The 25,752-nt window shown below is 45.2% G+C and overlaps 1 protein-coding gene across 1 annotated transcript in view; it reads left to right on the forward strand.

Annotated features, from left to right (window-relative positions):
• Window positions 1–25,752, forward strand: part of OTUD7A (OTU deubiquitinase 7A) — a 162,195-nt gene that overhangs the window by 90,468 nt on the left and 45,975 nt on the right. Inside the window, exons 4-6 of the mRNA XM_052659938.1 lie at window positions 906–1,124; window positions 21,905–22,006; window positions 25,583–25,710. Of these exons, the coding sequence (XP_052515898.1) occupies window positions 906–1,124; window positions 21,905–22,006; window positions 25,583–25,710 (449 nt within the window). The remainder of the gene's footprint in view (window positions 1–905; window positions 1,125–21,904; window positions 22,007–25,582; window positions 25,711–25,752) is intronic.

Raw genomic sequence — 25,752 nt, forward strand, 5'->3', positions numbered from 1 at the left:
GAATTCTTCATCGTTACAAATATTGATTGTAAAACTAAAAACTTATTCCTAATATCACACATTTAAGAATTCTTTAGCTATTAAGCACAGGGCTTTAAAAAATAAGTATGTTTTTTAAAATATTACTTCTTGATGGTAGCATTTAAATCAGATGGTCGACTTCCTAATAAAGTAATGGTTGTATTTTAGAGAAGTTCCACAGTGCATTTCTAATCCCTTGTTGGAAAGCCTAGGCAAAATAAAAATTTTTAAGATTGCCATGACAACAGAAAATCCAGACAGAATAGAGGCATGCAGTGGGTTAATAATTGTGTCCTGGGAATCTTCCTGCAGGGTGTGTTTGTAAGAGTAACTTTAGTAGAGGTGACCTATCTTAAAATCCAAGCCACTGTGGAGAAAGCCCAGTGGATTGCTTCTCACTTTAAAAATGCAAAAGCATAAAAGCAAAGGAAGTCCCCTGTGTAGAATTTCATGCCTCGAGAGCTCTGCTGAACTGAGATCCATGTAACTTAAGACCCAGGAAGCAAGGCTGCTGATCTTTACAGCTGCTGAGGAATATTTGTGTGGTAGACTTGCCCTTTGCCTCCTTCTGAATGGTTTCCTGACTAAGTGCCGTGTGCCAGGTGATGGTGATGTTAACCCAGCATGAAGGAGGCCTGCTGAGAACACTGGGAGCTGGCAAGGCTGGGGAGGGAGAGGTAATGGGTGTGCAGGTGTCCATGGGTGTGCCTCTGCATGTGTGGCGAGTGTGTACATGTGTGTATGTGTCCATGTGTGCTGCATGAGTGTGCCATGTATGTTTACATGTGCATATGCATCCTGCGTGCTCGTGTGCGCACATGTGGGCTAGTGTGCACAACCACAGAGCCCCCCTCACTCAGCCCCCTTCACATTCCCCCACACAGAGAAGCGGCTCTCGCGGGGGATCTCCCACGCCAGCTCGGCCATCGTGTCCTTGGCACGGTCCCACGTGGCGAGCGAGTGCAGCAGCGAGCAGTTCCCGCTGGAGATGCCCATCTACACGTTCCAGCTTCCGGACCTGAGTGTGTACAGCGAGGACTTCCGGAGCTTCGTGGAACGGGACTTGATCGAACAGGCAACCATGGTGGCCCTGGAGCAGGCGGGTGAGTCCCCCACCATTCAGGCCCCCTGGTCGGGAGGAGGGGGTGGAGGCAAGAGGGATGTGCGGTCCAGCTCCACGCTCTGTCGACTTGGGTGCCTGCAGGCCCTGCCCGGCCCTCGCCTGGTGCCAGTGGTGTGGGGTGAGGAGCACGTGGTGCTCAGATCTCCTGAGAGTTCTCTTTGTTCCTAATCAAACCTGGCCAGGTCAGGTCCCCCCAGAGAACCCCAAGCTGCTTTGCCTTAACTTCTCTCCTTTCCTATCCAACCACAATGGCCCAAGTGGGTCCTGGACAAAAGACCCTACGCTTGGAGAGAAATAGGAGACCCTGGCACTTTCTGTGGACACAGGCAAGTTCATGGCCTCTCTCAGCCTCAGTTTTCCCCTCTGCAAAGACCTGAAAAGGATGGATGCCGGCCTGGTGAGGCTGAGCATTAGACAGCACCATGCCCTGTGGAACTGTTCCTGCCCTCCCCCACCCATGCCTGCACCCCCAGCTCCAGGTTAAGGAAGCATACAACCTGACTTTGGTTTCCTGATCTCCTTAATGTTTCTCTGACATCCCGATGAGGACAAGACTCAGGGAGTAAACCAAACTTGTCTTCTTTGGAGTTCCTAAGAATAAACTAACTCGTTCCAAACAAATTCTGAAACAGACCTTGGTTCTTTCTGAGACAGGCAGCCTCTGTCTCCCTCATGATCATTTGCAGTGTAAATCTTTGCGTAGTCACATGTTTGGGGCTTCTCAGACATGCGTGTAGAGGATCCTGTGCCTTCTTCTCAGGCCCCTGTGCATCCTCCGTGGGGCCACTAAATCCCCAAAGATGAAGAGGGGCTGGTGGTGAGTGGGGCCTTACTTGTGCTGGGCAGGCTGGCAGCCAGGTCTCAGCCCAGGACTTGGAAGCCTCACCCTCGGGGTATTTGGCTTAATAACAGGATCCACATTCCCGACACCTGTGTTGGATCTGATGTGACTGTTTTCTCCACTGCTGCACAGCTGCCAAAAGCAGCTCAGAGAGCAACCGCCACACCTGGTCCTGTCTTACCTCCAGGCCTTCTCTCTGGATTAGCCACGGTAGCTCAGATGGTAAAGAATATGCCCACAGTGCCAGAGACCTGACTTCAGTGGGGAAGGTCCTCTGCAAGAGGAAATGGCAACCCACTCCAGTATTCTTGCCTGGAGAATTCCATGAACAGAGGAGCCTAGAAGGCTACAGTCCACGTAAGGCTATAGTCCATGGGGTCACAAAGAGTTGGACACAACTGAACAACTAACACTAAAGCCCTCTCTCTAGAGGCTGGCTATTTTAAAGATGCCTCTATGAGATAGTTTAAACCTAATATTCACTAGTCTCAGAGAAGGGAAACTTGGGGTAAGTTACAAAGGAAAATAATTCATGAACTAATTTCTCTTGAAGGCCATGGTAGCCAAGTGCTTGACAGAGTTCAGCCTCGAGCATGATCGGTAGCAGTGATAATTGCTGCCTCACTTGAGGCCCCAGTCCTGGTAAAGGGCATGGAGTCCACCATACCAGCCTTCTCCTCCAGCCTTATCATGCTCAGCAAGAGCTTCTGCTCTTTTGGAAGGTCTTTTCTGTTATTTTTTTCCGATGGATCACATATTAATTTTTACTTACCTTTTACCTCCCAAACCAGCATTTTAAAGGGGCACTGCTTGACTCTTTGCAGATGTTCACTCTCCGATGACGAGTCAGCTGGCTTGCTTTGCATTTTGGGTTTTCCTCTGACCTGGGTGCACTTTCCTGCCTCCTTTCACTACCTTTCTCTTCAGCCTCTCCTGCCTGTGAAACCTTGAGCCTCTGCTCCTTCAAATGGCTCTTGGGGAGTTGTTTGTTCTCTCATTAATCTGTCAGTGTCAACCTGCCAACAGCCTTGTGGTGTCACGGAAGCAGCCGGCAAAGCGCATGGCGTGTGTGTCCTGTGACTCCAAAATTTTCAGGGGCTGCGGACAGCACCCCATCAGTGCTGAAGGAGGCCTTTGGAGGCTGGCCAGTGCCCCAGCCTTCAGGACCACGATCCCGGGCAGGGAGAGCCTGAAAATCAGGGTTCTGCCGAGAACAGGCAGGAGAAGACTGGAAAATAGTGGAGGGTGGAACAAATGTGCATTCCTCTCTGCCCCGCTGCCTACCATCCATCGACTTCTCTGTACCTCTCTTTAAGCCGTAGACCGATCATCCTTCAGGCCGTTTCTGTGCCTGGGTGCTGGTGGGAATCTGGCTGAGGCCCAGGCAGCCCCCCACCTCGGCTGGGTGAAGAGCCGGGGAGCTGGGAGGCAGCCTCGGCTTGGTCCCTCGGGCCCTGCTGTCACTCTGCATGGGGCAGGCAGAGCTCCGCGGAGGAACAGCAGGGAGAGAGCTGCTCGACATGGCCGCATGCAGCGCGTCAGCTCCCTTGTCCAGTAGTTAGGTGTTCAGATCACTGTGAATCAACTGCTGATAAGCAGTACTATTTACTGGGTTTATGGGAGACGGAAATACGGATCTCAAAAAAATCTAGTGAAAAAAATCTGCTTGTTCAAGACATAATGCAAGTTGTGTTTGGAAGGAAATATAAACTCTGTCTCAGGGCCTCAGGGTGGGGCACTTTTCTCCCTCTCCGGGGGCTCATGTGATCCAGGCCCATACTCCAGCTCCATTCCCTCCGAGCCCAGCACAGAGCAGGCGTCCAGAGTGGCTCCCCAGCTCCACAAGGCACACACGCAGCCCTACCTGTTTGAGGAGCCTCTGTATCGAGTGGTGAAGCTTCACCTCCCACAAAACCCACAGGAGAGGGCGTGCCATTCTCTGCAGGCCTTAAAACCCCAGAAGACATGACCCACTCCGGCCCCATGATAGGAGGGGACGACAGGAGGGCCAGGTCTTCAGGACATAAAGCCACTGACCCCCTGAGAGAGAAAAGAAGTGCCTCACATTCTTCATTTAGTCTGAGAATTCAAGAAAGTATTCGTCTCTCAACCTGCTGAGTTCACACTTAAGAAGACTCAGAGATCATGAGTCTCTCGGTTTGGAAAGCAACGTCTGGCGCTCCTGCCCCTTTCAGGCACCCCTGCCCCTTTTGGACACCCCTGAATGGGATGAGATGGCATGATGCTTCAGCAAGTATGTGGGTCCAAAGGCAGAGGCATGTCTGTGTCACTGCACACAGTGCAGTCACCGTGTGCAGAAAAAGTGGGGACGCCTCGGAGTTTGCTGTTGAGTCTGTCTCCACAGGAGGAGAGTTGGATTGGAGTGAGTCTGACAGAGAAGTTCTAACATGTGCAGGTTTTTGAAGGCCTCGTCAGTCAGCCCAGCCCTGCAGGTCAGCTGGAGCCTCACTTCCTTCCATCTTAATGTAGGAGATAAGACAGCTGCCAAAACTGCACCCACAGCAAGCCTGAATTGCAGTCCCACAGACACCCCATCCAGGTGCTGGAAATCTCATCATTATGAACCACGCAGGTGAAGTTGTTGCCCTCATGGAGATGAGGTTCTAGTGGGGAAGAAAGATGATAAGGCAGACCATCCATACGGCACAAGACCATGCGGTAGGTGCTCCGAGGAGAAGGGAGGGAGCCCAAGGCAGGGTTCTTGAGGGCAAGGAGGAATGAGCCATGGGACACACTCAAAGCCTTGGCTCATTTAAGGAAGGCAGAATATGGGAGCAGATGGGATGAAGGCTGGCGGGGTTGGAAAGGAAGGTGATAGAATGGCAGCCAGGGGACAGGGAGCACTCCTGAGCCTCAGGGTTAACAGTAGGGAGGTTGTGCAGCCCCAAGAGGGCTTTAAGAAGGGGTGGTGACATGTTTGTATTCACACTGACGTGTCCTGGCTGTTCTTTTGAGAGTGGACTCTGCAGAGGAAAACGGAGCAGGAAGAGCAGCAGATAGCCCAGAGCCTTGGGGGTAGCAGTGGAGGTGGCAGGAAATAGCTAGATGTGAACCAGGATCTGTTTTGAGGAAGGTCCTACAGATTTCACTGATGGATTGGATGGGGCAATAGCAGAAAGAGAAGAGTCAAGCATGACCCTGCTTGATGGTGGGTAGATGGTGGTGCCATGTGGAGACACAGACCCCTGGAAGAGGGGTTGGCGGTGACATAGAAGCAAAGTCTCAAATCCTATTGAGACTTGGAAAGTTGGCATCCAGTTGAACATGTGGGTCTGGAGTTCAGGAGCAGTCTGAGATAAAGAAGCAGATATGGGAGTTAGTGTGGGATGAAGTCCAAGGGAGGGGATTTACTCATCGTAGGGACCTCCCACGGCACTTCTAACAGCCCTGTGCACTGTTGGGTACCAGCTGGATGAGGAAGTCTGGAGCATGGGTGAAACATAACGGAGACAGAACAGGAGCAAATCCTCACAGTCCCCTTGGAGGAAATCTCAGAAGCATTTGCAGAGCACAGTGATACCCAGAGAAGGTGATTCAGTGGCCCTAGGTGAATGTGGTGGCTGCAGAAGGGCCGCAATATTAAAGAGAATCACAGGGCAAGAATGAACTCGCCTTTCTCATAGAAATTGTCTCGTTATGTTTTCTTTCATTCAAGAGTTTTCATGGGTGACAAGCAAAATGACATCTTATTTTAAATTGTGGTAAGCATCTGTTCATCAGGCACTCTATCAGATCTAGTCCCTTAAATCTATTTCTCACTTCCACTGTAACTTATATGCAGAGTACATCTTGAGAAACGCTGGGCTGGGGGAAGCACAAGCTGGAATCAAGATTGCCAGGAGAAATATCAATAACATCATATATGCAGATGACACCACCCTTCTGGCAGAAAGTAAAGACGAACTAACGAGCCTCTTGATAAAAGTGAAAGAGGAGAGTGAAAAAGTTGGCTTAAAGCTCAAGAGTCAAAAAACTAAGATTATGGCATCCGGTCCCATCACTTCACGGCAAATAAATGGGGAAACAGTGGCTGAGTTTATTTTGGGGGGCTCCAAAATCACTGCAGATGGTGACTGTAGCCATAAAATTAAAAGATGCTTACTCCTTGGAAGGAAAGTTATGACCAACCTAGACAGCATACTAAAAAGCAGAGACATTACTTTGCCAACAAAAGTCCATCTCATCAAGGCTATGGTTTTTCCAGTAGTCATGTATGGATGTGAGAGTTGGACTATAAAGAAGTCTGAGAGCTGAAAAATTGATGCTTCTGAACTGTGGTGTTGGAGAAGACTCTTGAGAGTCCCTTGGACTGCAAGGAGTTCCAGCCAATCCATCCTAAAGGAGATCAGTCCTGGGTGTTCATTGGAAGGAATGATGTGGAAGCTGAAACTCCGATACTTTGGCCACCTGATGCAAAGAGCTGACTCATCTGAAAAGACCCTAATGCTGGGAAAGATTGAAGGCAGGAGGAGAAGGGGATAACAGAGGATGAGATGGTTGGATGGCATCACCGACTCAATGGAGATGAGTTTGACTAGACTCTGGGAGTTGGTGATGGACAGGGAGGCCTGGCGTGTTGTGGTCCATGGGGTTGTGAAGAATCGAACGCGACTGAGCGACTGAACTGAACTGAACCATCTGTCCTGGGCTTCCCCAGTGGCTCAGTGGTAAAGAATCTACGTGCAATGCAGCAGACTCGGGTTTGATCCCTGGGTCAGGAAGATCCCTGGAGAAAGAAATAGCAACCCACTCCAGTGTTCTTGCCTGGGAAATCCCATGGACAGAGAAGCCTGGTGGCCTATAATCCATGGGGTAGCAAAAGCATCAAACACAGCTTAAAGACTAAACAACAACAACCATCTGTTACAAAGCCCAAAAAAATTACTTAGAAAAGGCAGAGTAAGTGACTAATAGCCCCTCACCTGTATGTAATACCACAGCCTCATATTGGTGATGTTCATCTGATTTTCTTCTTTGTAGGAGCTCAAGATTTCATTTTTGTTTCTTAACATTCACAGTGCTAGTTCCCATGGTTTTCTGGCCTGCTCTTAAATGAAGTCATTGTGTGGGGAGACGTGAATGATCACGCTGTCAGAGCTTGGAGTAGAAACTGTGAGCCATATTCTCAGTCCTGTTGCTCCTGCGAAGAGTCCTTAATCTTGGGCATCCCATTCTGGATACAGCTGGAGACATTAGAATAGCACTGGGCCATTTTTGGTTCTCCAGAGGCTGTAAGGTGCTGGCATTTACCGTAGCTGGGTGATCCTCCAGGGTGGTCACTGCTGACTCACAGCCTCAGGAATGCTTTCAACTGGATGAGAGTCTTTACCTCTGGGAGCCAACTTAAATCAGAAGTTAAGTTGAACTTAAATCTTAAGTTGACTTATATCTGTTTGTTGTCTTCATGTGGTCTTTCCTGTAAAAGGCCTTCAGGGGAGAGAAGGAGGCAGAATGAGCTCTGTGGTGTCTCTTGCAAGGACATTGTTCCTATCAGATTAGGGCCCCACCCTACTGACCACATTTAACTTTAATTACTTCCTTAGAAGTCCCATCTCCAAACATAGCCATGCCAGGGTTAGAGCTTCAGCATATGAAGGGGGAACACAAACATTCAATCCATAACAGTCAGGTTATTTCAGACTTTTGGGTATGTAAAGTATGCACTATGAGCTGTGGCTGCTTGGCACTGGAGCGGTGACTTTGCAGCCCTGGAGCAACTTTGAGGAGACACCCCATGTCCAAGGGCAAAGGATAAGCCCCAGCAAGATGGTAGGAGTGGTGAAATTGAGTTTAGAATCAAATCCCATATCCGCCAGAGACACTCAGAGGGCTCAAACAAACCTTGTGTGCACCAGGACCCAGAGACCCCACAGAGACTGAGACAGTACTGTGTTTGAGTGTCTCCTGTGGAGGTGTGCCTGCCACAAGGGGTGGGGGCTCTGGGTGCAGCAGACCTGGGTATGGCATAAGCCCTCTTGGAGGAGGTCACCATTAACCCCACCATAGAGCCACCAGAACTTACACAGGACTGGGGACAGACTCTGGGAGGGCACAAACAGAACCTTGTGTGCACCAGGACCCAGGAGAAAGGAGCAGCGACCCCACAAGAGACTGACCCAGGCTTGCTCATGAGTGTCCAGGAGGGTGGAGGCATGGGTCAGCAGTGACCTGCTGCAGGGTTGGGGGCACTGAGTGTAGCAGTGTGTGCATGGGACCTTTTGGAGGAAGTCCCCATTATCTTCATTACCTCCACCATAGTTTGGTCTCAGGTCAAATAACAAGGAGGGAACACAGCCCCACCCTTCAACAGAAAATTGGATTAAAGATTTACTGAGCATGGCCCCACCCATCAAAACAAGACCCAGTTTCCCCGTCAGTCTCTCCCATCAGGAAGCTTCCATAAGCCTCTTCTCCTTCTCCATCAGGGGGCAGAGAGACTGAAAGCCACAATCACAGACAGCTAACCAATCTGATCAAATGGACCACAGCCTTGTCTAACTCAGTGAAACTATCAGACATGCAGTATAGGGCCACCCAAGACGGATGGGTCGTGGTGGAGAGTTCTGACAAAACGTGGTCCACTGGAGAAGGGAATGGCAAACTACTTCAGTATTCTTGCCTTGAGAACCCCATGAACGATATAAAAAGGCAAAAAGATAGGTCACTGAAAGATGAACTCCCCAGGTCAGTAGGTGCCCAGTATGCTTCTAGAGCTCAGTGGAGAAATAACTCCAGAAAGAATGAAGAGATGGAGCCAAAGCAAAAACAACCCCCACTTGTGGATGCGACTGGTGATGGAAGTAAAGTCCGATGCTGTAAAGAGCAATATTGCATAGGAACCTGGAGTGAGTATTAGGTCCGTGAAACAAGGCAAATTGGAAGTGGTCAAACAAGAGATGGCAAGAGTGAACATTGACATTTTAGGAATCAGTGAACTGAAATGGACTGGAATGGGTGAATTTAACTCAGATGACCATTATATCTACTACTGTGGGCAAGAATCCCTTAGGAAAAATGGAGTAGCCATCATAGTCAACAAAAGAGTCCAAAATGCAGTACTTGGATGCATTCTCAAAAACGACAGAATGATCTCTTTGTTTCCAAGGCAAACCATTCAATATCACAGTAATCCAAGTCTATGCCCTGACTAGTAATGCTGAAGAAGCTGAAGTTGAATGGTTCTATGAAGACCTACAAGACCTTCTAGAACTAACACTCAAAAAAGATGTCCTTTTCATTATAGGGCCTGGAATGCAAAAGTAGGAAGTCAAGAAATACCTGGAGTAATGGGCAAATTTGGCCTTGGAGTACAGAATGAAGCAGGGCAAAGGCTAATAGAGTTTTGCCAAGAGAATGCACTGGTCGTAGCAAACACCCTCTTCCAACAACACAAGAGAACACTCTGCACGTGGACATCACCATATGGTCAACACCATAGTCAGATTGATTATATTCTTTGCAGCCAAAGATGGAGAAGCTCTATACAGTCAGCAAAACCAAGACCTGGAGCTGACTGCGGCTCAGATCATGAACTCCTTATTGCCAAATTCAGACTGAAACTGAAGAAACTGTGAAAACCACTAGACCATTCAGGTGTGACCTAAATCAAATCCCTTATGTTTATACAGTGGAAGTGACAAATAGATTCAAAGGATTAGATCTGATAGACAGAGTGCCTGAAGAACTATGAACAGAAATTCGTGACATTGTACAGGAGGCAGTGATCAAGACCATCCCCAAGAAAAACAAATGCAAAGAGGCAAAATGTTTGTCTGATGAGGCCTTACAAATAGCTATAAAAAGAAGAGAAGCGAAAGGCAAAGGAGAAAAGGAAAGAAATACCCATTTGAATGCAGAGTTCCAAAGAAGAGCAAGGAGAGATAAGAAAGCCTTCCCCAGTGATCAATGCCAAGAAATAGAGGAAAACAATAGAATGGGAAAGACTAGAGATCTCTTCAAGAAAATTAGAGATACCAAGGGACTTTTCATGCAAAGATGGGCACAATAAAGGACAGAAATGGTATGGACTTAACAGAAGCAGAAGACAATAAGAAGAGGTGGCAAGAATACACAGAAGAACTATACAGAAAAGATCTTCTCGACCCAGATAATCACGATGGTGTGATCACTCACATAAAGCCAGACATCCTGGAATGCAAAGTCAAGTGGGCCTTAGGAAATATCACTATGAACAAAGCTAGTGGAGGTGATGGAATTCGAGTTGAGCTATTTCAAATCCTAAAAGATAATGCTGTGAAAGTGCTGCACTCAATATGCCAGCAAATCTGAAAAACTCAACAGTGGCCACAGGACTGTAAAAGGTCAGTTTTCATTCCAATCCCAAGGAAAGGCAATGCCAAACAATGTTCAAACTACCGCACAATTGCACTCATCTCACACGCTAGCAAAATAATGCTCAAAATTCTCCAAGCCACGGTTCAACAGTACATGAACCATGAACTTCCAGATGTTGAAGCTGGATTTAGAGAAGTCTGAGGAACCAGAGATAAAATTGCCAACATCTGCTGGATCATCGAAAAAGCAAGAGAGTTCCATAAAAACATCTACTTCTGCTTTATTGACCATGCAAAAGCCTTTGACTATGTGGATCACAAAAAACTGTGGAAAATTCTGAAAGAGATGGGACTACCAGACCACCTGACCTGTCTCCTGAGAAATCTGTATGCAGGTCAAGAAGCAACAGTTAGAACTGGACATGGAACAACAGACTGGTCCCAGATTGGGAAAGGAGTATGTCAAGGCTGTATATATTGTCACCCTGCTGATTTAACTTATATGCAGAGTACATCATGGGAAATGCTGGACTGGATAAAGCACAAACTGGAATTAAGATTTCCAGGAGAAATATCAATAACTTCAGATATGCAAATGACACCACCCTTATGGCAGAAGCAAGGAAGAACTAAACAGCCTCTTGATGAAAGTGAAAGAGGAGAGTGAAAAAGTTGGCTTAAAGCTCAACATGCAGAAAATGAAGATTATGGCATCTGGTCCCATCACTTCATGGCAAATAGATGGGGAAACAATGGAAACAGTGACAGACTTTATTTTGGGGGGCCCCCAAATCACTGCAGATGGTGACTACGGCCATGAAATGTAAAGATGTTTGCTCCTTGGAAGAAAAGTTATGACCAATGTAGACAGCATATTAAAAAGCAGAGACATTACTTTGCCCACAAAGGCTCACCTAGTCAAAGCTATGGTTTTTCCAGTAGTCATGTATGGATGTGAGAGTTGGACTATAAAGAAAATTGAATGCTGAAGAATTGATGCTTTTGAACTGTGGTGTTGGAGAAAACTCCTAAGAGTCCCTTGGATAGCAAGGAGATCCAACCAGTCCATCCTAAAGGAGATCAGTCCTGGGTGTTCTTTGAAAGGACTGATGCTGAAGCTGAAACTCCAATGCTTTGACCACCTGATGCAAAGAACTGACTCATTTGAAAAGACCCTGATGCTGGGAAAGATTGAAGGCGGAAGGAGAAGGGGACGACAGAGGACGAGATTGCTGGATGTCATCACCAACTCAGTGGACATGAGTTTGAGTAAACTCCAGGAGCTGGTGATGGACAGGGAAGTCTGTTGTGATGCAGTCCATGGGGTCTCAAAGAGTCAGACACGACTGAGCAACTGAACTGAACTGATGCACTATGAACATTCTTGTACATGTTTTCAATAAACACAGGAATATATTTTTGAGGATACATACCTAGGAGTGGTATTGTTAATGGAATCCAAGCTCGTTCTGCTCACAGTACAACAGACTAATAAACTGAGAGTTGAGTTGTTTTGCCAGGAATAAGGACTTACTTTGGAAAGCCAGCAAACTGACAAGGTGGTGAACTTGTGTCCCAAAGAACCATCTTGCCTGAGTTAGAATTCAAGTTCCTTTTACACTAAAAAGGAGAGAGAGTAAAGTCAAACACTTCCTGGTTCCCATCAGCTTCTGGAGGGGATATGTTAATTTCTTCCTCTCTGCAGTCATTCACAGGTGGGCCAGGTCTAAATATTTCCTGTTAGCTAAATAAAGGTATTTTAGCTTAATGCTCATTACCTGGGAGGCCGGGTTTCTGGAGATGGGCCATTATGTGTAATTTAAGTTTATAGGTAACATCCCTTTAGTGATTGACTTAAAATGCAGAGGCTCTTCCCTATTACAGTGTTGCTGGGTTATAGGATTTACATATGTTCTGCTTTATAATAGTCTTCCAAATACTTTTCCAAAATGGATATACCAATTCACTCTTCCAGTGTTGAGAGTTCTGGATGTTCTGTATTTTTTGTCTTTCCATTTTACTCACTGTGTTGGATGTATGTCCCATAGTGGCTTTAATTTTTATTTTCTGATGGTTAATGAAGTTGAATATCTTTTCGTGTTACTGTCCATTGATTATCCTCTTTCATTGGATGCCTTTTCAGGTTTTTTGCCCTTTTTTAACCTTCATCTTCTTGTTTGATTTGTGGGAATTCTTTATACATTATGAATATAAAAGTCCTTGATCAGATGTGTGTCACAAATACCTTCACCCACTCTATGGGCTGTCCTTTTACTGACTGATACACTTCAATGAACAGATGATCTAATGCTAAAGTAGTTCAATGTACCTTTTTTTCCTCTTTTCTCAGAACTTCTGTTTTGGTTTAAGAAATCGTTGCCTACCCCAGGTTTCTGAAGATAAAAACTCTTTCTTTCACAAATCGACAACCCACCTAAAAAATGACTTTTACGTGTGGTGTGACATGTAGTGAAAGTCCATTTTCCCATATGGTTACGTACCTACCTTGGCACCATCACTGAAGCCATTTTTCTCTGCTGTACCGCAAGGTAACATTTGAGGTGAAGCAGGTGATTGTATGTGTGAGAGTCTGGCTTGGACTCTGTTTTGTTCCTTAGGTGCATCCGTCCTTAACACAAGATGACCATAGTTTTATACGTCATATCATGCAGTATAAGTCCTCCAACTTCGTTTTCCTTCTTATCATTTGTCTTTGCTATTCTCAGCCTTTACATTTCTACATAAATTGATGTGTATATATGCTATATAGAATAATTATATATTTAATATGGAATCTATATGTTAATATATAGATCAAGTGAGAGAAAATGTGTATCTTCACAATATTAAGTTGCCTAATCAATGAACATGATATGTTCCTTAACTCTTTCATAAATATTTTTTAATTTTCAAAGTAAGGGTCTTGAACATTATTCATTAGATTATGCGTTTTATGTATTTTGTTATATTGTAAAGAAATGCTCTTAAAATGCCAGCATCAGCTGAGATATAGAAATACAGTTTATTGTTATTTATTAATCTTGTATTCTAGAACCTTTCTAAATTTATTTATAAACTCTAGTAGCTTGTAGAATTTTTTTGGACTTTCTAGGTCCATGATCTATAAAAAACAAAGAATGATAGTTTTATTTTTTCCTTTCCAATTGAGTGGGGGTAGGTTCTTTTTGTCTTGCTACATTGTGTAGGTCTTCCAGGAAATTTTTGAATTGGAGAGTTAATAGCAGATACCCTCGGCTAATTTCCAGTCTCAGAGGGAAAGTACTATTTCACCAGTAAATAAGATATTAGCTGTAGCATTTTTATAGATACTATAATACATATGAGATTAAGGTAGTTACCTTCCATTCCCAGTTTGCTAAGTTTTTATCTTTCATAAATGATGTTGAAAGTTATCAAATGCTTTTTCTCTATCCTTTAAAGTGATCGTGTGATTTTCCTCTTTTTTTTCTGTACGTTGGTGGGTTATATTGATTGATTTTCAAATGGTTACTCACTCGTACATTCCTGGAGTAAACCTCAAACCTCATTTAGTTATGGTATCATTGCTTTTGTGTATCACTAACTTTGATTTGCTAGTGTTTTGATTAGGATTTTGACATCTATGTTCATGAGAAATAGTAATCTTTTGTTTCCCGTAATGTTCACATTAGCGTTTAATATGAAGATTAGTTTAGCCTCAAAAAAAGAGTTGTAAAGTGTGTCCTCTGTTTCTATTCTGTGGAGGAATGTCTACAAGATTGATGTTATAACTTTTTTAAATGATTGGAAAAATTCACTCTGAAACCACATGATCATGTGGCTGTGTTTTGTGTGTGTTTTATAATTACAGACTCGATTTCTTTTAAGAGATTTTGAGCTATTTAGAATCTCTGTTTCTTCTTATGTCATTTTGAAATGGTTTTGAAGAATTTGTCTATTTTATCTAAATTCTCAGATGTTTATGTTAGCTCATATTATTTTTTTAATGTCAGTAGGATCTGTGATGATGGCCCGTTTTTTTCTTATTTAGAAAATATTTGTTTGTTTATTTGACTGCACCGTTTCTCAGTGTGGTGCCCAGCACCTTCAATCTGCATTGCAGCATGCGAGATCTTTTAGTTGTGGCTTGTGAACTCTTAGCCATGGCATGTGGGATCTAGTTCCCGGACCAGGGCTGAACCCAGCCCCCCTACACTGGGAGCACAAGTCTTAGCCACTGGGCCATCAGGGAAGTCCTAATGGTCCCTTTTTCCTTTCTAGTGTTGTTACTTTGAAATTTCCTTTGGTTTTCATTAACAATGTTGCTAGGGACATGTGAATCTTATTAATCTATTCCAGGAACCTATCTTGGTCTCCACTGGCTTTTCCTTGGTACATTTATTTCCTGTTTCATTAACCTCTGCTCTTTCTTTTTATTCCTTCTGTCCTTTTCATTTGGGTTACATGTGTTCTTTCTTCTGGCTTCATGAAATGGAAGTTTATATCACTATGTCTTCTTTGGCAGTAGGCTATAATGTTGTAAATGCTATAAAGCCATAAATGTCTTTCTGCACAGTGTTTTGGGCTTCCCTGATAGCTCAGTTGGTAAAAAATCCACCTGCAATGCAGGAGACCTTGGTTCGATTTCTGGGTCAGGAAGATCGACTGGAGAAGGGATAGGCTACCCACTTCAGTATTCTTGGGCTTCCCTTTTGGCTCAGCTGATAAAGAATCCACCTGCAATGTGGGAGACCTGGGTTCACTCCCTTGGTTGGGAAGATTCCCTGGAGAAAGGAAAGGCAGTATTCTGGCCTGGAGAATTCCATGCACTGTGTAGTCCATGGGGTTGCAAAGAGTTGGACATGACTGAGCAACTTTCACTGATGAGTGATCCTCATTGGGCCGTTCTCACCTTATTTTGTGCTGAGGCTGAGGTGACCACCCCAAAAAAGGAATATCAGGCCAGGATTGCCAGGCCTCCATGGGGGGTGGGGGTATCCAGTTTTGACTGGAGTCCAGTAGTGGGTTAATTGAAACTTTTCCAATGGGGTGAAAATGGAAGTCATGTCATGGGGGTGACAAGTCTGAAAGGGATACCTGTTGGGTGGATGCCACCTCCCCCTGCCAGAGGTTCCAGTCAGCAAAAGCATTGATCACAGACTCTTGGAACTCAAAGGGACACTGGGATTATAGGGCCCCAAAGTAGCAAATGTACTAGCGTTTGCTGGACCACTTCCAGCTTAGCCTGATGGGCTGGCTCCATGTATGGGAAACTGGTTTGCAAGTTGGAGGTCATAAAGGACCAACTAGAATGCCCAGGTGAGGCATATCGCATCTCCAACTCAGAACCTAAAAGAGGAGCCCTCAGGTGAGGCATATTGCATCTCCAACTGAGAACCCAAGTAGGAGCCCTCTTTCAGCAGTGGATTGTGATAGCTGGAGAGACTGCAGTTTTCCTTGACCACCAGAGAGATTGATCATTGCAAATCCCCAACAGCATCCCAAGAAACTTGACTTCACAAGGATGCTCTTAAATTTTGTTGGGAGTTTTCAGCCACCCAGTTGGCTGAGGTATGATATCACAGAGTCCAGGCCCCAAGGCTGAGCTTCTGATGTGCAAGTCAGCAGTCATTGTCTACAAGGGGAAAGGTTGGACCCCTTGAGCAGAGGCCTCCTGCGCAACCCTGACTCACTCACCAGGAGTAAATGACAGGAGCATTTTCCCCACTCGCCCTTCTCAACCTGCAGCTCTTCTGATCAGAATAATCCCCTTTGGCATTTATGGGATGGGACATCCGTGCATGTGAACTTAATTCCTATTGTACGTTCAAGTTCAGAAGCAGCAACAAGTCTGCACTGGATTGGACCCAGGGGCACTGCACACAGAATTCCACGAGCTTCCATTCCCCACTGTGAGCATACCCAAGTCCTATCAGTTGAGCTCAGAGGCCACGTCCACTGTGTCTAGGTAGGACGGTAACTTTGGCACCTTTCTCCAACAGAACCATAAAAGTGTGAGCACCTCTCCTCCATAAGGTGCCCCAGCTCACTTGGACAAGTGCATGTGACCTGTGGTCCCCCCTCTGGGGCAGAGAGACCAGGCCTCATCCCTGTTACCTTTCATGAAAGCAGCTGATGTTGGGGAAGAAAGGCAGGGAGGGGCCAGCAGGTGCAGAGGGAGAGAGCCAGGTGCGGTTGCTTTCATATCTGAGTTCTTTTGCAGTGAAGTCAAATGAATTTCCCATGATCTGGTCCACCAGAAACCCTGTATCAATTCTGGGGGCTCCTTGGAATCAGACAGGAGGGGAGTGAGCATCAGCCCCATTCAGCCCTACTCTTACTGCTTCACCTCTAAACAACTGTTAATAGATAAGATAGTTGGGCCCTTACTCACTGGCCCTTTGCCCATCACCTAGGTAACACAGTTGCCCACAGAATCCTGGGACATCTTTTTCTACCTCCTGACTTAGCCTCCTGACCCCATGTCCTGTCTTCTTGAGAAAGCCCAGTCTCTGTTGGAATCCTGTTTCCACCTTTAAAAACTGTTCAGAACTGTGAAGATCCTACTCTGCAAGCTGGTTAGTCAGCCCAACATAGGTTCATGAATGCTGGCAGAAGATACGAGATTTCTGGGTCAGAGACGGAAGACAGTGCATCAGGCAGCATGAACTCCATGTTTATGTCAATTTCCCTTGCCCTCCAACCCCCATAAGTGATGCAGAAGCAGGGATGGAAGATACTGTGCACATAGTGGATTTGTGTCGCTGTTCAGAACCCCAGCCCCCAACATGGTCAAGTCAATTGAAAATATGACTACTAAATATGTTATGGGCTTCCCTGGTGGCTCAGATGGTAAAGAATCTGCCTGCAGTGCGGGAGACCAGGGTTGGATGCCTGGGTCAGGAGGATTCCCCTGGAGAAGGGAATGGCTACCCACTCTTGTATTCTTGCCTGAATAACTTCATGGACAGAGGAGCCTAGGGGGTTAAAGTTCATGTAGTTGCAAAGAGTCAGACACAGTTGATAAACTAACACGCACACACAAATGTGTTATACACCTAAGATTTATCCTAAAATACATGTAAAGCAAAAATTGACAGACTCGAAAGAGAAACATCTAAAATCAAAATTGGAAATTTTACTAGAATTCTCTTGATAAATGATAGAATAAATATTCAAAAAAAAAGTAGGGATTAGATGAAGATAAATAAAGAACTTAACCCAGTTTACATACATACCACATGGTTCCTACCAATTGCAGAATAAATACATATTCTTTTCAAGTAAGAAATTTTCCAAATTGACCACATGGTGGGCCATAAAGATTGTATCAATAAATTTCAAAGAATTTGAAATCATTCAGACATAATAAATATCTGACCTTACCACACAATGAAATATCCCTCTTTATCTTATGCCTTAATAATGTTTACTTCATCCAGTATCAAAGTTTACCAGCTTTACTTTTGCTTGTTTTTTGAATGATATATCTTTTTCAGCCTACTTACTGTCAAATTTCTGTATCATCATATTTATAGTTTCTTTTATAAACATCCTTTAGTTGGTTTTGAAAGCAGGCTGATAGTGTATTTTCTTATAGTGTCTTTTAATTGAAATCGGGCTTCCCTGGTGGCCCAGTGATAAAGAACCCACCTGCCAATGCAGGAGACACAGGTTCGATCCCTGGGTCGGGAAGGTCCCCTGGAGAAGGAAATGGCAACCCAGTCCCGTATTCTTGCCTGGGAAATCCCTTGGAGAGAGGAGCTACAGTCCATAGAGTCTCAAAAAGTCAGACATAACTTAGGGACTAAACAGCAGCAACAACAACAAATTAAATTGGAATACTTAGTCCAATCACTTTTAATATAAATGCTCTTCTGGTTTAAATCTGTCATCTTGGTGTTTGTTTTTTATTGTCATATTTCTTTCTTTTCTCTCGTACTATTTTGAATTATTTAAGGATATTTACATTTTGTTTTCCCCTCTAATATCTTGTTAGTTATACGTTTCTTATCATTCTTTTTGTGGTTACCCTGTAGTTCAGAACATGCATTTTTGAGCTATTTGAATTTATCTTAAGTTAGCACTTCTACCTCTTTCTGCTGTCATGTGTTTTTAGTTCTACATATAATTTAACCCAAAAAAAAACCATTACTAGTATTGCTTTGAACAGCCAATATTTACCAATATATGCAGTGCCCCCTTTTATTTTTATGGATACCCTCCTTCCATCAAAGTCATTTTCCTTCTCTCTGGAGATCTGTCTTTAGTATTCCTTACTGTAGATCTGATGGTGATAAATTGTTTCTTTCTGTTTATCTGAGGTATAGAATTCTAAGTTGTTAAAAACTGCCTTTCTTCAAAACACCTTGCATAGATTATGAAATGGCATTTAATCTATGCATCAATTTAGAGAGAATTCACATCTTTACTGTGTTGCGAGTCTTCCAATTTGTGAATATAGTATGTATCTCCAATTGTTTGGGCTTCCCTGGTGGCTCAGAGGTTAAAGCGTCTGCCTGCAATGCGGGATACCTGGGTTTGATCCCTGGGTCGGGAAGATCCCCTGGAGAAGGAAATGACAACCCACTCCAGTATTCTTGGCTGGAGAATCCCATGGATGGAGGAGCCTGGTGGGCTATAGTCCACGGGATCACAAAGAATCAGACACGACTGAGCGACTTCACTTTCACTTTTCTTTCCAATTATTTAGATCTTTCTTGATTTCTTTTATCAGCATTTTCTAGTTTTTAGCATACAACTACTGAGGATATATGTTTCCTCGCTTCTTGAATTCATACATTTATAGATTTTGTTTGTTTTTTGCTTGTCTTACAAAATTGGGGGAGTTTTCAGTAATTATTTCTTTGGATACTTTTTTCAGCTTTACCCTATTTCTTCTTTCCTATGGGACTCTGATCACATGATCTTTTTTAGTTTATTTTCTATTATTCAGATTCTTTAATTTCTGTGTTATACCTGGTCATTCACAGATTCTTTCTTCTCTTGATTCTGCTGTTAAACACATCCATTGAGGTTTTTTCATCAGCTGTTGCGTTACTTTAGTTCAAAAACCCTCATTTGGTTTTTCTTTGTATCTTCTTTTTTATTGTTGTTGAACCTTTTTTTTTTTTAACTGACATTTTTCTATTTTTTTCCATTTGTTTCGAGCCTGTTTATAATTGTTTGTTGAAGCATTTTCATGATGCCTGCTTTAAAATCTTTCAGATAATTCTAACATCTGTATCATCTGTGTTGGTGTTGGTTAGTTGTCTTTCCCCTTTCCATTTGAGGTCTTCCTGATTCTTGGTGCAAATAGCTTTCAATTAAAAATATTGTATTTGGGATATTAAGTTATAAGACTCTGAATCTTATTTAAATCTTATGTTTTAGCAGACTTTCTCTGATACCATTCCATTAGGTGCAATGCACCACTGATTGATAATCACCAGATAGTGGACATACAGGTTTTTTATTTAATTGGGGTATGATTGCTTTACAATCTTGTGTTGGTTTCTGCTATACAGCAATACAAATCAGCCATATATATATATATATATGTCCCTTCCCTCTGAAGCTTAGCACCCACACCCTCATCTTACGCCTCTACGTTGTCACAGAACATCAGGCTGGGCTCCCTATGTTATGTAGCAGCCTCCCACTAGCTATCTATTTTACACATGGTAGCGTTCATCAGTCCCATTTTTCTAGAGTTCATATATGTGCATTAATATGCGATATTTGTGTTGCATGTACAGGTTTTCCAAGCTGCCTCTGCTGACACCGAATGTGGGGTGAACTTCTTGGTACTGCTGGATGGTGGTGGGGGACCTTATCACCATCTGATGGGGGTGAAAGTCCAGGCTCCCCATGTGTTCTCAATTGGGGTGGGGGTGGTGGGGGTGGACTCCTCATTAGCATCCAGCAGGGTTGAAGTCCTGACTCCACACCACCTGGCAGTGGGGGAGGGGTGGAGAGTGACTCATTGCAGCCTGGCAAGGATGAAGTCTCTGCTCCCCACTCTGCTAGTTGAGTGGTAGGAGGGCTACAGTTCGTTCTGCAGATACAGCCAGAATAGAGTGGCTTTTTCTAAGCTGTGGTTGTCTGGCTCAACTGACCCTCTCCTGCTATTCTGTCTAGAGAAAGCATGATTTTTTTTTGTCTGGCTCAACTGACGCTCTCCTGGTATTCTGTCTAGAGAAAGCATGATTTGATTTCCATTATTTCCAGACTGTCACCTTCTCTAGCATCTAATCTGGGGTTTGTGAGCCAAAGAGGAAGCCAGGGCACTTACCACCAGGTTGAGCTCAGGTCTCGAGTTTCTTAACCAGCCTGCCTTCTCTCCACCTTTCAGTCTGCCCATGCTGCTTTATACATACTGTCCAGGGGTTGTAGTTGCACTTAGAACAGTAGGGGGAGAAGATGTCTACTCTGTTTTCCTGGAAGCAAAAGTCTCCATATGTGTTAATGAAATGTAACATGACTCTACCAAAATACCTACAATGGTTTTTATGTATAAAATTAAACGTAATCAGAGAGAAAAAGACAAATATCACATGATATCACTGATATGTGGAATCAAAAAAAATCATTGTGAGTGAGTGAAGTCGCTCAGTCGTATCTGACTCTGCAACCCCATGGACTGTAGCCTACCAGGCTCCTCCATCCATGGGATTTTCCAGGCAAGAACACTGGAGTGGGTTGCCATTTCCTTCTCAAAAAAAAAAAAAAATACAAAGAACTTATTTACAAAACAGAAATAGGCCTACAGACACAGAAAAAACAAGTTTATAGTTACCAAAGGGGAAAGGTGAGGATAAATTAGGAGTTTGGGAATAACAAATACACATTACTATGTGTAAAATAGATAAACAATAAAGACCCACTGTATAACACAGGAAAATATATTCAATATCTTGTAGTAACCTATAATGGAAAATAATCTGAAAAACAATAGGTATATGTATGTATGTATAACTGAACCACCTTGCTGTATACTGGGAGCATTGTGCATCAACTGTGCATCAATTTAAAAAATTAAATTTAAACCATACTCTCAGAGATACGTATGCATCAACAAAGAATGACTTTTTAAAAAACTTTTGGGAAGAGAAATTGTGTTCAAGGAAATTACACAGAAATTTTATATTTTGTGTAAAATATGTTCCCAGATTCAAGGAGAGAAGGCTTTAATCCTGAGTTTCTTGCTAACTGATGGAAGGACTTGGCTATTTTTTATCTTAAAAGAAAAAATACCTATATTTTGTCTGAGCATAAGTAGCCATCACGCTGGTGGCTCAGTGGTAAAGAATCCACCTGCCTGTGCAGGAGCTGCAGTAGACTCAGGTTCGATCCCTGAGTCAGGAAGGTCATCTGAAGGAGGAAATGGCAACCCACTCCAGTATTCTTCCCTGGAAAATCCCATGGACAGAGAAGCCAACAGGCTACAGTCTATGGGGCTGCAAAATTGAACACGACTGAGCACCTGAGCACACACAGCCATAGCCCTGCGCCTTACCACTGAAGTTCTCTAGAGCCCTCTAGAAAATCACCCACTGATATTAAAGCTTACTTAGCAAACATCCGTGTTTGTCCTGGGATTCTAAACATGAGCTTCTGTTCCAGGTCGCCTGAACTGGTGGTCCACCGTGTGCACGAGCTGTAAACGGCTTCTTCCTTTGGCCACGACAGGGGATGGGAACTGCCTTTTACATGCTGCCTCACTGGGTAAGCCCTGCAGTGTAGACAGAGGGTGGCAGTGCCCAGCCCTTCTCTGTTCATCATTAGAGAACAATCTTACACTAAGTAGAGCCTCGTGCATCACTGTCAACTGAAAAGATCCCCAAGGGATGGAGCCAACAACCCCCACCCTTCTTGTCAAGCAGCTGGCAGGCTTGGTGTAGGCATAGAGTGCACTAGAGAAAAGATCTGTCCTGATAGAGGAGGCCTGAGCAGACCTGCATGGATGGGCAGTAGACATCGGGGTCTAGAGCAATCAAAGAGGACTTCCTGGAGGAGCTGAGATCTTCCTGAGGCTTGAAGAACTTGAAAGGATATAAATAGGACCTTCCAGGCAGGGAGAACACACGGATAAAGTGGCAAGTTGGGAATTAACAGCGTGTTTGGGATCAGGGCTGAGCCCTGTTGAGCTTGGGCAGAAAGTCTGGGGGGCAGTGAGTGAGGCTGGGTAGATCTGGAGCCACCACACTGACTGCAGCTGATGGACTTAGACTGACAAAAAGACAGACAAGGGTGAGTAACCCAGGGATCGGCACAGTCAGAATATGCTGCAGAGAGGCCAGCAAACTCTTCCAACAGACATGCGAGCTTCCTGGTTGCAAAAAACGACACCAGCAAATGCACGGGTGTGGGTGGCAATGTTTGGGTGGCAGAAGGTCACAGCACACTTTCTGGAAGGTCATGTAGCCCCTCTGGACTACATGCGGGACTGGATTTGTGCCAAGGACCCCAGCATCAGAGCTGGTGGTGCCTTATTACTCCTGCAGTCTGAGGACCCTCTCCAGGGATGGGCCCCTCCAACAAGAATATGGTCCTTGTTGGTCAGACTCACCTCCCCAGGTAAACATGACCTTAACTCAATGCTGTGACCCAGAGCAAGGATGCCCCAGACCTCACTTCAGTCCTGTAGTAAGAGGTCTATTCTGTAAGAAGTGGGCTGAGCTGAGCCCAAAAAGTTCAGAGAAATGCAGGGCGTCTGGGACGGGCCCCAAGATACCCAGAGGAGGATGGAGCCCAAGTGCAAAGGAAACATTCCATGTTCCTTAGGCTTGACAAAGGGTGATAGGGAAAACAAGAACACCCACCCACCTGCCCCATTTCTGTCTCAGTATTAACTCATTCCTGTCTGTTGACTCCCATTCAGCATAGTAAAATAACAGTCAGCAATTCCACTGCCCAGCGATGTCTGCTTTTAATATTCTGGTATATTGTCTTCCACACTTTTGTTTATACTTCCAGTGAAATTAGGATCTCACGGTGTTCACAGTTTGGAATCCAATATTTTCCCCTTAAAATTGTAAATTGAATTTTTCATGTTATTCTTCAAAAACATGTTTCCAAGTTGTGTCTTATTCCATCACAAAATATTCAGTATCCCTCTCTTATAGAACTTATTTCACCTTATTCTGTATCACACCTAGAGAAAAATTACAAAAGAAGACATCTCTCCTCTTTGCAAAGTCTCAGGCACAGGAATGCCTTTGTCCTTCTAACACTCAGTGTACACAGGCACTGCCCCCGCCATGACCACAGGTGGACAAGGCCACAAGCCAGATGGTCACACGCTGCCGTGGTCCTGACTGATGGCAGGTATTTCTCACAGTTCTGCCTGGAAGGAGAAAGCCTCCTGCAGGTGGCCCTTGCTCTAGCTGTGAGAGAGGCTGGGCCGAGACTGAACCTGGGACTCATGGCCAGTTGATTCTTTTCTCCCAGTACTTTGTTTCCCCTTGGTACTCAAATTGCTAAACTATGTACAAGCAAGTCTGCTCAAAGTGGCCATTCTGCACTCAGCAGCAGTGCTTACTGGCCCTGCTGACCAGCCCTGGCGTTGGCCTAGGGTGTGGGGCACACATAGAAATGACAGTAATCTGGGGTCAGGCTTATGGGCAAACATGTGTGGGACAAGGAGATTCTTCACAAGAGACCCAGACAAGGAGCTGTGACAAGTAGATGGGACCCAGGACTTGCCCTGCCTGGGAGGAGGCTGCAGGCAGGTTGGAGGGATGAGAAAGCTCAGCTTGGCCTGTTCATAAAAGGAGCATTGATGGCCATCTTCCTCCGTCTGTAGAAAAAGACTGTAGAAAAAAGACGACCGGAAAGCCCACAGCAGCCCCCTGTTATCACGTCTTTGCGCAAAAAGATGCACGGCCAGACTGAGCCTTTGACCATCAGTCAGTGTGGGTCACTGCTCTCTGAAAGCTCTCCAGAGGGTCCCAGCTCACTTCAAAGCCCACCTTTCCACTCTGCACCTCGCCCCTTCCATCCCAACTGCAGGCACCTTCCTCTCCCTAGTACACCACGTGGGCCCCCACAGGGTTGGCCCTGGCCTTTTCCTCCACCTGGGATGGTAACTCAACCCTGTCCCTAACCACTCATGTCTTTGCCCCAATGTCTCCACTCACACTGTGACCAAACCACCCAGCATTCTGTCCTGTTAGCCTGCTTCATCTCCCCTTACATTGCCACTGCCTGCAACATAGTGTGTTACATGTTTATTCGATGGCTGCCTCCCCTCCCTTCCCCTCAGTGTGGACTCCATGAGATTTTAGGAATTTATTCTGTCCTAGTTGCTGCTGTGGGTATTCCCATCACTGAGAATGGTGCCTCACCCTTACTGTGAAATAAGTATGGAATTAAGTGGAATTAATAGTATTCAGTTAAACAGATGAACAAATGAATGAATAAATTTCCCTAGTCTCTCCCTGTAGCCAGAGCTGCATCTCTCATGGCACTTCTTCCACTGATTGGGTTTCTTGACCACTTCTGAGCTTCCCCAAGGATGTACTCAGAGATGCTGGGTTGTTCTTATGACCCCTGGCCCAGGTGGGGCACTTCCCTCAGAAGCAGGTGCTCTCCCGGGGCCCAGATGTGTGCAGAGATGCCTCGGGGCTACAGATATTAGATGCAGTAGACCCTTGATGAAACTGGGGTCTGACTGCCATCCTGGCTTGGGGCCCTGCGTGAGGACACATCACCCACTGTCCCCACAGGCTCTCTCCCACTCCAACACAAGGTCAGACCACAAACATGACATCCCTCAGAGCCAACCTTGAGAGGCTGAGGGCAGCCTGCGAAGGGCCCCCGAGACTCAGTGAAATGGCTGTTGCTTTAAGAAGGGGCTGTGCTCCTTCATTCCGTGCCCGCACCTGCAGGAAACATCAGGAGGGAGGGCAGAGGGGAGCTGCTTGCTGATCGTGAGAACTGAGTATCTCACTACTGCATTGTCTGTTCACACAGCTGTGGGGCCCGGGGCTGGTAGGCGGTGGTGGTCTCAGCTCCTCCTGTTTTGCCCCTTCCTCACATATTTTCTTGTGGCTCAGATGATAAAGAACCTACCTGCAGTGCAGGGGATCTGAGTTCGATCCTGAGGTCAGGAAGATCCCCTGGAGAAGGGAATGTCTGTGCACTCCAGTTTTCTTACCTGGAGAATTCCATGAACAGAGGAGCCTGGGGGGTTACAGTCCATGGGGTCGCAAAGAGTCAGACACAGCTGAGCAGCCAGCACGTCCACTTTGCTCTCACATCGTTCCTCTTCTCTGCTCCTCACGGGCCTCCTGGCTGCAGGAATGTGGGGGTTTCACGACCGGGACCTGGTTTTGCGGAAAGCTCTCTACACCATGATGAGGACAGGGGCCGAGAGGGAGGCCCTGAAGCGAAGGTGGAGGTGGCAGCAGACACAGCAGAACAAGGAGGTGGGTACCTGTCAGCATGGCAGAGCCGGGACCATGCCAGGG

This window comes from Budorcas taxicolor, chromosome 21 (genome assembly GCF_023091745.1).
Source record: "Budorcas taxicolor isolate Tak-1 chromosome 21, Takin1.1, whole genome shotgun sequence".
Taxonomy (NCBI): Eukaryota; Metazoa; Chordata; class Mammalia; order Artiodactyla; family Bovidae; genus Budorcas; species Budorcas taxicolor.